We start from the raw sequence: 15,805 nt of genomic DNA, 5'->3' as shown, positions 1-15,805 counted from the left end.
CTGCTGTTGATATCGTGTTCAAAAATACCATCCAAATCCTAAATCTTTAAATATTAAAAACTTCTCAATTACTCAAGATTAATGAGTTTAAAACACTGAAAACTTTCAACAGCATTAATTTGTCAAGAATAGTGTAAAAATAAGCAAAATTCTTACCAGTATAACTTTTCATTAGATTCATGAACTTCATACCGAGAATGAAGTGCCATTAAACGTATTACAGATTCAGGAAGTTGCGACACCACTTGAATTTCACGCAATTGTGTGTAAATCATATCAATGTGCTAAAAAATATTTATATAAAATGATCAAAAGTTTCTAAATGACTAGTGATCTAGTCCATGCAAAATTTTAAATAAAAGCAGACTAGATCATTATTGCGTATTTTTTTGTATTTGAGTTGAATTTTTGTATTTGAAGCATTTAATTCACCAGAACTTATCTTGGAGAAAAAATTATCTATATTTGTCAAGTATATTTTATATACTTTTTTTGTCATCAAGTATGTTCTTATTGTAGTCTTGTTTCATAATATTTTGTTTCATAATATTTTGTGTTAATGATTAATCAAGTAAAAAATTTACAATCACAAAATAAATATAATAATTTATTGTACAAAATATTATTTATTGATAAGAAATAAAATAATAAATAAAATAACAAATATATAACACATAATAATAAACCAAAGCTCAAAAGTTTATGATATTGATAAAAATGAAATTATTATTTAAAAATTATTTTTAAACAAATTTAAGATTTTGATGTGGAATATAATAACAATTTAGATACATCCAACACTTTTATTAAAAACACCTGCCAAAAACTAATTAATCCACCAAAATACTAATAAATAGTAAAAAAAATATATCCATTTTAGAAGTTTGATCAAAAACTAATTCTGATTCACTCCCTCACTCAACTCAGTTGGGAGTTACTAGAAAAAAAAGAATAGAGTTAAAGAGCAAAAAAATGGTTGAGAGCAGACTCGAGAAGTTGTAGGTTGCATGATTCAGGAAAACATGAAGACGGGGGAGAGTTGCAAAAGGTTGAAAGGAAAAAAACAAATAAAAGTTTTTAGAGATGATAGCTATGAGGAGAGGGGCTCAAGTTTTATGGGGAGAGAGGCTCAAGTTTCAAGAATTTAGCTTCTTTAGTATTGATAGAAAAGAGAAAAAAAAATGTAACTTACGACAAAGGGAGAGAGGCTCAAGTTTGGTAGATAAGAAGAGAAAGAGAATCATTAGAAGAATGGGAGAGAGGCTCAAGTTTGGTCTAGAAGAGAAAGAGAATCATTAGAAGAATGGGAGAGAGTCTCAAGCTTGGTCTAGAAGAGAAAGAGAATCATTAGAAGAACTAGTCTAAATATGACAACAGTATTTCATACAGGAATGAATAAGAGATTTGTAGAGAATGGAATCAGGAGTGAGATAATGGCAGGCACAATAAAGAAAAGCAACCTTAACAGATGCTAACTTAGCAATCTATTGTATATATGGATTCCATGAGCAGTCAGTAGTGAATGATAATTTAAAGAAGAGAACTCAGTGAGAGGGTATTGTAATAGTTCTATGCAGTGAATAACTGAGTTTTGTCAGAGTTAAAATTCACAAAGCACTGCAAGCCCCAATCTGTTACGGAAGTGAGATCAGATTCAAGATTGGCTGCCTGTTCAAAGTGATCAAAACTAAAGACTTTTTGTCAAAACAGAAATATAAAAATGAGTCATCAGCAAATAGAGCAACTTTAGATGTAAGGTTGTCAGAAAGATCATTAACTTAGTTAAGAACTAAAACAGAACCATGGAGGTACCCCAAAAATTACTGGAAATAAAGAAGAGTGTTGGCCTTCAAGGATGACTTTAATAAAGCAGTTAGAAAGAAATGATTAATCTTAAAAAAAATTACCAGACAGTAAGTTATTTGACTCAAGGTGGGATGTTAGAAATTTGTTGATCAAAGACACAAAGACCTTGAATTTTTTGATTGTTTGTTGATCAAAGACTCGAAGACCTAGAAGACTGATCAGATGATAGTTAGAGGAGTCAGAATGAGTTTTTTAAAAATTGCAACCACAAATGCCATTTTGCAGCAGGTAGGAAAAAAAAGATTCAGTCAAGCACTTATTAAATATTTTAGAGAAAATTCAAGAGAGTTCTGTAGAACACTTCTGTTAGACTATAACAGGAATTTTGTCTGGACCACAAGCCGCAGCAGAGTTTAATTGGTATATGTCTCAGCAATCGAAGCTAGAGTGATGTCTAATAAAGGATTAACTTGTTTAATTGGAAATTAAAAAAACATCTCTATTAAGCTTATTATTTTATCGAAATATTTAGTAACAGAAAATAAAATTATTTATAGTTAACAATTTTTCTTGTATACAAAGTTTTTAAGCGAAAAGTAAAAAAAAAATCATAAAAAAATTATATAATTTTATTTTGATAAAAAAAATATATAATTTAATTTTGATTTAAAAAATACATAATTTAATTCTAACTAGGGATTGTCCGTAAATTACACAACACTAAATTTCACTAATAAATAAAACATAAGATCAAAAGTTTTCCACCACAGAGCTTTAGGTTAAATAAAAAATTGAAATAGCTCATTAAGTTTAATGACAATTGCTGTATAAATGAGATTAAGATTTCCAACTTCTTTTTTTAAAAATAATTTAACATTGTGTAATTTACGGATGATCTCTTAAAAAAATATATTTAAGTTTATCAAAATTGAAGTTAATGCTTGGGTTTAATTTAACTGCCAAATTTATTTATTCTTAAAAAAAAATTAACTCATTTTTATTGCAATTGTTCTTTCAGTTTTCCTTCTTAAACATTTTTTTTTTTTACTCAAAATTAAATTCCTTGTAAACTTTTTCATTTGTTAATATTCACTAATGAAAAAAATTCAAATAAAATTAAAAGATTACTTTTTATTTTTTCTTTGCTTGAAGCAAAGATCATAAAAACATAATTTAATTCTGATAAAAAATATATGATTTAATTTAAAACTAATTTAATAAAAATATATGATTTTATTCTTATAAAAAAAATATATAATTTAATTTAGATTTAAAAAATATATTTAAGTTTATGAAAATTAAAGTTAAAGCTTGGGTTTAACTTAACTGTCAAATCTATTTTAAAATATTACTAAATATTGTTCAATTTTTAAATTTTATTTGTTCTTTAAAAACAAGTTAAATTGTTTTTTAATAAACGATATATTCAGTGATGTAATTTTAATAATAAAATAATAAACTAATAAACTTTAGATAAATAAAGTAAATAAATTAACGTAATTTTTTTATTTGTTACTCTAATTTTTTTAAATAAAAAATCATTTGTAGTTGCAAAGCCACTTTTAGAAATTTAAGTAATAATCATTTTAAAAACTCAAAAATTTAACATATTTTAATTCATTTATGCAAATGTCAAGAAAAGAAAGAAATTTGTTAATACCAAACATTTTTTTAAATATAATACTATTAGATTTAATTATTCAATATTTTAAATTAAATAAATAAACATTCATTTATAGTAATAATAAAAAAGCTGTTAAATAACATTTAACTCGTTGTGCGGTAATTAATATTATTGAAGTAAGTTAAAAAAGTTAATGTCTTTAAAAAATAAAAAAATAAAGAGAATTTTATGTCAAATATCCCATTAAGTGTTTTATATTTAAAACATTAAGCATGCATTAAGCATTTTTTATTTAAAACAATACATATATATATATATATATATATATATATATAAAATACAATACATATATATATATATATATATATATATATATATATATATATATATATATATATATATATATATATATATATATATATATATACACACAGTCGTGAACGTGAAAGGCATGCAATCATATACTATTCCTGATCATACATTAAACAACTTTTTTGTGACAACTTGACTACAGCTTTTTAGATTTTTGAAAAGGTTTCAAAAATGGACTGAAATCAAGTATAAAGTTTAGTGTTGTTAAAACTTTGAAATTATTTGAATGTCGAGTAAATTGATTTTTGTATTTTTTAAAGTTGACCAAAATCGACTAATACTTTTTTAAAATCGACTAAGTCGACTAAAAATCAATTTAGTCGAAATATTTGAATAAAAAACTTTATTATAACCATATACTTTAATGTTGAGTGACAATTTACTTTTTAGATGGTGTGAAGCAAATAGAACTTTAAGAGAGTAAACAAAAAAACCAGGTGATATGTAATACTGTTATAATAATACATGGTGTTATAACAAGAGCATTTTTTTGTTCGATTTTAATTCTTCTAATCTACTAGATGAATTAAAATCGAGTTAACAACCAAAATAAAACGGAAATTACAATTACAAAGTAAAGAAGAAAAAAAACAAAGATTGGCATTTTATGTCTTGGCTCAACAAGACACATTTTTCAGCTAAACCTGGTTTAGGTCTATTTTGCCATTCTGTGATAATTTCGGCAGCACTTGAAAATAACTCTTCTGAAGGCGTTGATAAAGCAGTTATGCAAAAACCATCTTCGCTACCTTTGATAAAACGGGAAATTGGCATAAATTATTTTTATTAAATGCAAGGGGACATGAATTTTCTGATACTTTTATATTCATATTTAGATAATCGATGACTTCGTCGTCCACTGATAACAAATCTTTTGACAACACTGTTTCATTGCACAACAGTATTTTTCTTTTTTTTTGCTGGAATTCCTTGACTAGATGACGACTCTTGGCCAGACAACTGAAGACTTGTCGGTGTAAGCTGCAATTCATGGTTCAATTGAACAACTAAAGAATGAGCTTTTTTAATACAAGCAATTTTTGCTGTTTTGTTCGATATAAATTTAAAAGTACAAAATTGAGGATCTAAATACGTAGCTGCGTATAACTTTTCAATTTTGAGAAAATCTTCACATCTTCGATCAAAACTGCCTTTGAGTTTAATGGCAAGATTCATAATTGTACGATTATTTGATTTACTTTTAAAGTTAGCAAAATAATCAGTTAATTTATAAACAGCTGGTAATATAATTGAACAAGTGGTATAGTGGTCCGCTCAAAATTTTTGTAAAATCATGTATTGGTTCTAATAAACACTTTCAACAAGTAGTGACACTGCTGCAAATATCTTAAATTATTTTATTTAAGCCATTTTAAAATTTTTTTGACTTTTACTGAGTTTTTACATTTACTGACAACAACAGCATTCATCATAATGAGCTCGCCAAGGATTTCCAGTTCCCAGCTTTTTAACAACAACTCTTTATTACCTTTGTTCTCTTGTTTGATTAAAACGTCTTTGATTGAGTCGCTAAGTTTAAAAACTGATTGCAGCATTAAAAAGGTTGAACTCCACTGAGTAGGTACATCTTGTTTTAATTTGTTAATTGAACATTTATCTTCCGGATTGACAATTTTCATATTATTTAATTCAACACAACTAACTAGCTGAGCAGAAAGTTTATTACTATGTTTAAATAAGCCAACCAGTTTCCTACATTTCTTTAAAATTATGATAACACAATCATTTTCTTCAGTTGATTGCTCATTCTCTTTTACAAGAACATCTTTAACAATTAAATTTAACATGTGACAAAAACAAGATATGCATAATTTATTCATTAGATATTCTAGACAATGTTTGATATTTGCAGCAGTGTCACTACTTGTTGAAAGTGTTCTATCATTTATTTTCCATTCATTTAGAATTAATTCAATTTGCTCCTTTAAATATAGACCATGAGCTTTTGGACTGTGCTTTAATGCAATGTGAATCAATTTCAAACAAAAATTTTGATCAACAAAATGCATAGTGGCGCCAATGTATGAATGGGAGGCTTGTGATGTCCATCCATCTGTTGTTAGATGGCAAAATTCAGCTTCATTTAAAAGATGCCTAACCTTTATTTTAAATGATTCAAATTTAAACAGCACTATTTCATACGAAAACCTTCGTCTAGTCAGCAATTTGTACTTGCTACAAAACGAATCTAGCATTTTGATAAAATGCTTGTTGTCAACAATCGACAGCGGTTGGCCTGTTTGAAGAATTAAGTTACACATAGATTTTTCTAAATCTCCATATTTCTGCGAGCTTGAACAATATGAGTAAGAGTTTGCAAATGCAGCTTTGATAGATAGATGACTAGTTGTTGTACTTGGAAGTTTAGACTTTTTAATATTAATACAATGGTTACTATACAAATGATTTGCTATTGAGCTGGTATTTTTATTAAAACGGGTGATGCGGAAGTTATCGGACAAAATAAAAACGATTCAATAACTTATTTATAAATAAAAAAACAAACTACTATTATATTTTTTTTAAATAAAGGATTTATCTTTTAAAAAAAATATATTATTTTTTATATGAAAAAACACCACCATCTGCAATTGATCTCAATTTTGCTCTGACGCCTTTAATATGCGACTGTAAAAAGTTTAAATCAATTTCTTGTAGTTTTAGTTTAATGCGATCAATCAAAACTTGCTCTGTTGAAGCTTGCCAATCTCCCTCGTAAACCTTCTGTGCCAAATGTCCCCAAAAATTTTCAATTGGTTGTGCTTGAGGCACATTTGGAGGATTGGATTCTTTATCAACGTAATAGACATATTGGTCCATCCAATTTAGAGAATCTTTAGAATATGAGAACTTGCTTAATCTGGCCAAAATAAATAGTTAAAGTCTCCATGATACTTGTGAATAAATGGAAGAAGTCGTTTTTCTAAACATTCATTAATATAGATTGATGAATTGATTGCTACAGCCTTGGAAGTGCGAAACAATGGCTCGGACATACCACGGTCAGATATGGCTATCCACATTAATATTTTTTTGGAAATTTCTCTTTTCCTATAAAACGAACACTTTCTGGGCATGTCTTTTTGTTGTTTGTGTAGTATCCAGAATTTCCAGGCATGTTGTCCCCTGCAAAACAAAAGTATTTTTCGCCATCGATGACTAGAAGCGATTTAGTGTTATAGAGTTGGTTAACTAGTTTCCTGCTTCTTTTCTTTGCCTTTATTTGTTGTTCTATAGTGTATTTTGGAGTCTTTTCACGTTTTCTATATTTAATATTCATTTTTTTTAACTGATGACCAATTGTCGATTGATTTACACCGAATTTAATACCTATTTTTCTCTGACTGACCTCTTTTTGATTGTTGACAAGTCTTGTTAATTCGGCTTTCTTTTCTCTAGTCCAGGATGTCGGACGACCAGGGTGCTTTCTATCAGAAAACGATTGAACAGTTTCAAGTCTTTTTAGGTTATCATATATTGTACTTCGAGCAAATCCTTCCTTTTCAAAATGATTTACAATTTTTTTTATTTTTTATATTAAGTTTATTTACAAAAAACATTTTAGTCGCTTTCGAAAAGATTCTCGTTCAGCTGCATTTAACCTCATTTTAAATAATTGTGTTTCAAATAATAAAGTTTATATTTTATAGAACGTTTATGCCTACGCATAAAACCACAAAAACTAATTATTATGCTCAAATAATGAAATTAGGATTTGTCCGATAACTTTCGCATCACCCGTTACTTAAGCTCTTTGTTGCAAATTTCGTTTGTTAATATATTTTTATATTTACACGTTGTTATTGTAGAGTCATTATTTTTTACACAATAATTTCAGACTTTACTTTTATGAAAATTATTATTCAACATTTTGTTTCTACTAGGGTTTTTCAAAAACAGTGGTTTTGAAAAAACAGCTGTTACATTTTTTTCAATTTCAAAAAAAACAGCTGCTTTTACTGTTTTTTAAAATTTTATAAGAAATTAAAATAATAACACAAGTTAAGGAGCAAAAAACATCAATGTCCTTATATTTGTCAATGTCGTTTACAAAAATAAATTTAGAAGCTTTACTTGAAGAAGGCTAAATAAATAAAGCTATTAAAAAACGCAATTTTTGAATTTTATTAAAGGGTGAAAAACTTTAACTATTTATTCAGCTATTCAAATACAAACTACAATTTTTTCTTCATTTTTTATAATAAAATTTTAAAAAGACAAGAGCTTTAAGTGACTCGTCGGACAAACGCGATCTAATTTTTGTGCAAAAATTTGTGCAAACTGAAAAAACACGCTCAACGTCAGTTGATGTTGGTTTAATACTTAAAAGTGCATTGAATAAGGTTTTCTGTACGTTGTCCAGTGTTCTTATAAAAAGTGAATTCCGATTTTAACCATTTGAAATCTGATCTAGTTGTTGTTGTTGTATGTTCTTTACGAAGAAGCAAGTTTAATTTGTCGTTTAGTGATAGACTAACATTTTCAGATTCGGATTGTATCGACTTATCTATTTCAGTTTCTTCATCAAATCCAAACAATCGAGAAGCAAGACGACCGGCAAATATCAATGTTGCTTTTGTTGGAGTGTTTGAAGGATCTTTTAAACTCTTTAAAAGATTCATAACATCCTTGTTCAATCTTTCATCAGTACGGATTTTCAAGTTATTGTACAATTCTTCACTGATTTTGCTGTTGATCATTGACAATTTTTTAAACATAAACTCCAAAATTATTTCAGCACTTGCTAATGTTGCATCTTCCTGACTTAAACGTTGAACTGCAAGTTTTATCGGTTCCATAGCATCATAAAGATTACGAAGAGCAATAAAATCAATTGAATCCAAAATGTGTGTCGCATTGAACTCAAATAAAGTCTCTCGAATTGCCATTTCAGTCTTAATAATCGAGTCCAACATGGTTGGAATTGAATTCCAGCGAGTTTTTACATCAAGATGTAATTCAATTTCACGTCCTGTTAAAGCTTTCACTTTACTCAAAAAAATGTTGTTGCGAACTGTTGAATTTTTTATGAATTTGACAAGCTTTCGAGAATTTTTAAGCAAATCGTGATAACTAATTTCAGATTGTTCAATGTCGTCATCATTTAGCAAATCAAGGCAATCATCAAAGCAATCACTTTCATCAGATTCATCGCTATCAAAATAGTGTTCCTCAATTTCATTCTCTTTCTTATATAAAGTTTCTTATATAAATCACAGACACCCAAATGTAGAGCATGGTTAAGGCAAAACTGGCCAATTATATCCACAAGTCTAATGAATTTTTTATTCACTGCTGCTCCATCCTGAGTTGAGCCAACAATATCTTTGTTCATGTCAATTCCAAATTCAGTTAAATGTTGTTTCATAGCGACAACCATGTCTTCAGCAGAACAAGATGAGTTTTAATAGTGAAATAATGCCAACAATGCGAACAAGACCAGTTTTAATAGTGACTTTATTATCGCTGCTGTGTATATTAATTCCAAAGAATCGCCTTCCTCTTATCGTTGTATATTCGTCTACGCACATACTGAATTTTGCTCCATTAGCAAGTTTTTCCTTAATTATTTCAACAACTTTAGCTTTCTTTTCGCTAAAATCTTCAATAATTAATTTCATGACATCACGTTCATTAGCTGGAAGTTTGTAACCATCTTGTGATATAGATTGACGAATATAATTGTTTCTAGTTATTGCTCTAATTGAAATACCATCAGTTGCCATATCTGTAACTATTTCTTTGAGGGATTTTCGATTGAAAAATTCAAAAATTGATTTTGTTCTTTTCTCTGCTGTTGGTTCTTCGTTGGATGTGCCAGCTGCTGACCTTTCAAAATCAATTCCATGTGTCTTAAGATGTGCTTTCAATGTAGTTGTAGAATTTCCAGAACAGACAATGATTTTGTTGCATCGCGAGCATTGTCCTTCGAGAGATTTTGCGAGCATCGTCCTTCGTAATATTTTTTAAACATGAAAAAGTCGTTAAAAACAGTAAAAACAGTTCTGAAAAAACAGCTGTTTACTGTTTTTCATTTTTGACCAAAAAACAGCTGTTTTATTGTTACTGTTAAACAGTAATGAAAAACCCTAGTTTCTACAATAAAAAGATAATAAAAGTAAATAAAATTTATTAAAATTAAGTCAAAGGAATAGCATAAAATCTCTTCATCATTCTCTGTCGTATTGTCTCTCTTAAGTTTAGTCGCACGGCTTTTAAGTGTGTTTGAGAATTCCTTCGTGTGGAAATATTCTCCAAAGGGATTTATTTGTGTACCAATCATTATTATTAATAGTCCAATTTTTTTTTTTTTTTTTTAATAATTCACCTCTCCAAGGCCGAGAAGGCCACTACAGATGAGGAGGCTACTTGTGGTTATAACCTTCTCTCAACTCCATAACTCCGAAACACAAACCTTGACAAACAAGGCCGCTGCGCGGAGAAACAAGATGAGCGCTGTACTACCAGGGACATGGTGGGAATCGAACTCAAAACCTCTTGCTTATGAAGCGAGTGCTTTATTACTACACCACTACCGCTCAAAATGAAGCTATACCAATCTTTAATAATGTCTAAAGGGAGTTAAAACAATCATTGATAATGTCCATTGTAAAATATTGCGTACCAATCATTACATAATATATTGAATTTAATTAAATATAAGAAAACTACTAGTAATTTCATTTGAATTTAAACAAAGAGAATTTTAAAAATGTTAATTATTTAAATTCTGTTTAAATTCAAATGAAATTATATAAGCAGTATTCTTACATTATTTTATCTTATATATTATCTTATGTAAAAATGATACAGAGATAAGAAATGTTAATTTTTTAAATTCTCTCTGTATCATCTTTCACAACAATTAAAAAAAATTAATAAACAGTTTAATTTAAAAAAAAAAACTGGCGTAGCGAGGTGGAGACAGATTGTGCCGGCTAAGTCTTTTTTGGGGTGACAGATTTATAAACTTCTTATCTTTTTTGCATCCCTAACTGAGTAACATAACACATTACTTAACATTTTGTTTTAAAAAGCATCAAATACAAACGAGGAGCCTACTTAAGTTGTTGAAGACTAACCAAAAGTCTCTAGAACCTAACATCTGATAAAAGATACAAGATTTTTTTTTTTTTTTCTTTTAAACATTTTTGCTTCCAACAAGGCTGCAAGCAGCCATTAATTAAAGTTGGAAGTTACTGAAAGAGAAAAGATGAAGACTGTAGAGCAAGATAATGATTGATGGACAACTTAAAGGATTGCAAATTATATGAATCAGGAAAACAAGATGAAGGAAGCGAATTCCAAAGAGCCGATGTTCGAGGAAAAAAACAAGACAAATAAGCGTTTTTGGAGTACTTAGGAACCGCCACAGAAAAAGGATGAGACTTAGTTGAATAATGAGTAACACGAGAATGAATTTTAGTAGATGGCACAAGAGATGCTAGCTCTTTAGAGCAGTGCCCATTATAGTATTTGTAGAAAAGAGAAAGAGAAGCAACATTATGACGATGTGATAATGGTTGGAGGTTGGCTGCAAGAGCAGGTCCAACTATGTTTACAATGCGTTTTTGCACCTTGTCTAAAAGAGAAAGGGCATCGCTAGAAGATCCGCACCAGATATGGCAACAGTATTCTATATAAGGCCGGATTTGAGATTTATAGAGATAGAGAATAGAATCCGAAGTAAGAAATTGAAAAGCTCGATAAAGAGATGCAACCTTAGCAGATGCTAATTTTGCAACAGATTTGATATATGGTTTCCAAGAAAGATTGGATGCAAGAGTTAATCCTCGAGAAGATGAAGAGTAGATGACTCATCGAGTACATCACTATTTATAAATATAGGAAGATCTAAATTATTTCGATAACAATTGGCTGAAAAAAACTGAGTTTTATCTGTATTGAAGTTCACCAGCCACTGTGAGCCCCATGCTGTAGCAGAAGTGAGATCTTTTTCAAGCTCAAATGCCCCCTCCAAGCAATCAGAGGGTGTTGGTTTCTTATCACGACAAGAATAAATGGTAGTATCATCAGCAAACAATGCCACCTTAGATGTGAGAATATCTGGAAGATCGTTGATGTAAATTAAAAAGAGTATAGGGCCAAGGATAGAACCTTGAGGAACCCCTGAAGTTGCAGAAAAGAAGAAGAAGAATGCTGTCCATCAAGGACAACTTTTATGCTACGATTGGAAAGGAAGGATTCAACAATCTTAAAGATGTTGCCAGATACACCATAAGAAGAAAACTTATGGAGAAGACCAGCATGCCAAACTTTATCAAAAGCTTTTGAAATGTCAAGAGCAATGGCCTTAACCTCTCCACCTTTATCTAATGCACGATAAAACTTATCAGTTATTACTGTTAGCAAATCAGCTGTAGAACGAGAAGATCGAAATCCATATTGATGGTCAGAAAGTAAGTTATTAGATTCAAGATGAGAGATTAAGTGTTTGTTAATTAATGATAAAACCTTGCTTATGATAGGAAGAAGACTAATGGGTTGGTAGTTAGACGAATCAGATCACTCTCCAGAATTTTTGAAGATAGAGATGCCGCTTTCCAGCAGGCTGGAAAACAAGACTCTGATAAGCACTTGTTATCTAGTGGAATCAAGAGATGATATTGATGATAAGTTTTTAGCAAACAATTCAGCTTTGTCTTTAGGTGAGGTGACAAAGTCTGAACCATACAAGAGAGGTGGAATTAAAGATTTGCCCTTATTATTGATACTATTAAAGATTTTCCAGAAGTCACGAGAGCCTAATTTTTGAGATAAGATGTGAGATTTCATGACCTGAGAATAGCCGGCTTTGGCGAAAGACAAAATCTTTTTACAATGGTTTCTAGCAGTAATAAACAGACGTCTGTTTTCTGGAGAATTGTTTTGCTGATAAATATGGAAGTAACGGTTTCAATTGGCAATCGCAGCAGCACAGTGTGAGGAAAACCATGGAGGAGAGTGAGGCTTGACCAGGAACCGTTGAGAGGGAACAAAAGATTCTATGCCAGCCTGAACCCACGAAGTTATGTAAGATGCGCATTTGTTGACAGAAAGACAAAAGATTTCTACCCAAGGGCCATCACGAAGAAAATCATGGAAAGAATCCCAGTCAGCTTTACTGTAGTTGTAAGAGGTACGATAATAGGGGGATTCAGGTGATGAAGAAGAATAAGATATTAGTTTTAGAGAGATCAAACTGTGATCAGAAGCACCTAAGGGGGAATGTGGAGAAACTGAGCACTGACTAGGATCAGAAACAAGACATAAGTCGAGTAGAGAAGGTAAATGATTCGAGTTGTCAGGAAAGCGAGTTGGAAAGTTGACTATTTGAGTTAGGGATTGTGAAAGGCAAAAGTTGTGGGCTTTAAAGCCTGCAGAGTCACTGACACTAGAGCCAAGCCATTCAGAGTGGTGAGCATCAAAGTCACCGACAACAACTATATTAGCTGATGGATAAAGAGAGAGGGCTTGGTCAATATGATCAGAAATAACATCAAAAAAAGTGCAGTCTTAAGATAAAGGAGAGCGATATAGAACAAATAGAAAAGCAATAAAGTGAAGTGGTGCTAAACGAAAGCACATGAAAGAATAGTCTGTGGATTCAAATCTAGTTTCACGACAAATGGGTGAATTCTTACGAATGTAAATGCCCAGGCCAAGCATGTGACTAGTGGAGTCTTTATGAATTAAAGGAAGATAACCATCAACACTAAGATCGCAAGATGAGACAGCTGAACTCAAATTAGTCTCACAAAGAGCAAGTAGGTCTGGTGAACTTTGCAAGAGATAAGACTCAACAGAAAAAAAGTTACTTCGAAGCCCACGAATATTAGTGAACGATAGGTTTAGAGAACTTGATGATGATGGTTTTTGGTACTTTATTCATTTTAAAATTAGATTGAAGAACTTGACTCAAAGCAAAGATAGTACTCAGAACACTGTTTAATAGCCCAAACAATTGCCTCATTACTACTAATAAACCCTAAGCCGTAATAAAGGGCTCCAAATGTGGCCTCCGCAATGCACACCAAAAGTACAAACAGGGACACCATCCATGCACAACATGGCACTGTTAATACTTTGATATTTTTCAGCTGTTGATGGAATCAGCCTCTTTGAGAGCTACCACAGAGTTTGGGAAACCTGACTACCAGCTGGCCTCAGAACCATAAAACTGAGTTTTAGAGCTGTACCCTCATTAGGAGATAATAGAATGAGTTGCCTAGTCATAAAAACAGAGACACAAGCAAAACCCATGCATTAAGTCAAGAAGATCCAGCATTCAACATCCTAAACTGGAAACAATGTATTAAAAATACATCTGTGCCAGCCTAATAGATGAAGAAGGGGTGCGAAGCTGGTCAACAGATAGAATCCGTTTACCCCTTAAGTCTTTGCCTAGGAGGCCTTCTACAAGACAGTATTTTTATCGAGACACCATTTCTAGCCTTTACTCAACCAAGAGCCCCAAGACAGGGGGAGTTGGCATCTCCTAGCCTTTGCCTAAAAAGGCGTATCCTACAAGGCAGCAGGACATGAAGCAGATTGTACTGGTTTACATGTTACCAGTAGCAGGATAACCTGATCTGACTTGGTCCTGATTGACCTAACTTGATCCTGATTGACATTTAAGACAATAGTTACTGTACTAAGACAATAGTTACTGTACTAATTTAGTAAACTGAGAATAACAGAGCTTAACAGCAGACGGGACCTTTTTACAATGGCTTCTTGGAATAATAAAAGAACATTTGTTCATAAGAGAGATGGTCTTGTAAAAATAGACTAAATGAGGTTTGTCTTGTAAAAAAGATAAAATGAGGTTTGATTTAAAATTGAAGACTAGGAATAAAAGCTTCCAAACTTTTAGTCCAGAAGGAATAAAAGCTTCTGAGATGTGCTTTATACATACATATTATTGACTTAAATGTATATGTTAGCTATTTATTTAGATGCTGGCATTCAATATCCTTTTATATTTGTATAAACTTTAGTACTAATATGGTGTAGCATTTGCCGAAAAAGAAGAAGAAGAAGAAGAAGAAGATGATGATGATGATGATGATGATGATGATGATGATGATGATGATGATGATGATGATGATGATGATGATGATGATGATGATGATGATTATGATGTAATATATATATATATATATATATATATATATATATATATATATATATATATATATATGTGTGTGTATATATTATATATATATGTGTGTGTATATATATATATGTGTGTGTGTATATATATATATATATATATATATATATATATATATATATATATATATATATATATATATATATATATATATATATATATATATATACATATACATATATATATATATATATATATATATATATATATATATATATATATATATATATATATATATATATATATATATATATATATATATATATACACAAATATATACAGGGTGACAGGAAAGTTCTGTCAGTAATCAATGTGCATACTTTCTGGTCTCCCATATTTCATTATTTACAAGTTTTTATCATTAAATTTTTTATCAGTTTTGTATCAGTTTAGTACAATTGTAATTGTACAATGATGGTTATCAATTGTAACTGAATTTGTCAGTAGTAACTGGGTTTGTTCTTTCTATTGTAGTCATTATGAATGTTCATCATTTGTTGATTCAACAACATTGTGAGAAAGGACTTACGGGTGCTGAAATATTCAAATTAGTAAAGGTGCATGGAATTACTGAGAGATGTGTTTATCGAACTATCCAACGGTTGCGTGAAACTGGTGTTGTTGAAGATCGTGAAAGGTCGGGTTGTCCACGAACAGTTCGAACCCTAGATCGTATTAAACGAATACGCAAGAAAATTTGGAGGAACCCTGAAAGGTCAGCGCAAAAATTGGCTCAGAAGGAAGGAGTACCCAGGGAGTCGATGAGGGAATTATTGAAATTAGACCCCGGATTGAAACCTTATCGC

General features: G+C 30.5%; 1 protein-coding gene across 1 annotated transcript in view; it reads right to left on the bottom strand.

Moving 5' to 3' along the window:
* LOC136071926 (rap guanine nucleotide exchange factor 6-like) overlaps positions 1–15,805 on the bottom strand; it is a 58,585-nt gene that overhangs the window by 36,244 nt on the left and 6,536 nt on the right. The window contains exon 4 of the mRNA XM_065797756.1: positions 157–284. Within this exon, the coding sequence (XP_065653828.1) occupies positions 157–284 (128 nt within the window). The remainder of the gene's footprint in view (positions 1–156; positions 285–15,805) is intronic.

The sequence above is a fragment of the Hydra vulgaris genome, chromosome 05 (assembly GCF_038396675.1).
Source record: "Hydra vulgaris chromosome 05, alternate assembly HydraT2T_AEP".
NCBI lineage: Eukaryota > Metazoa > Cnidaria > Hydrozoa > Anthoathecata > Hydridae > Hydra > Hydra vulgaris.
This window is presented reverse-complemented; position numbering and strand designations above follow the sequence as displayed.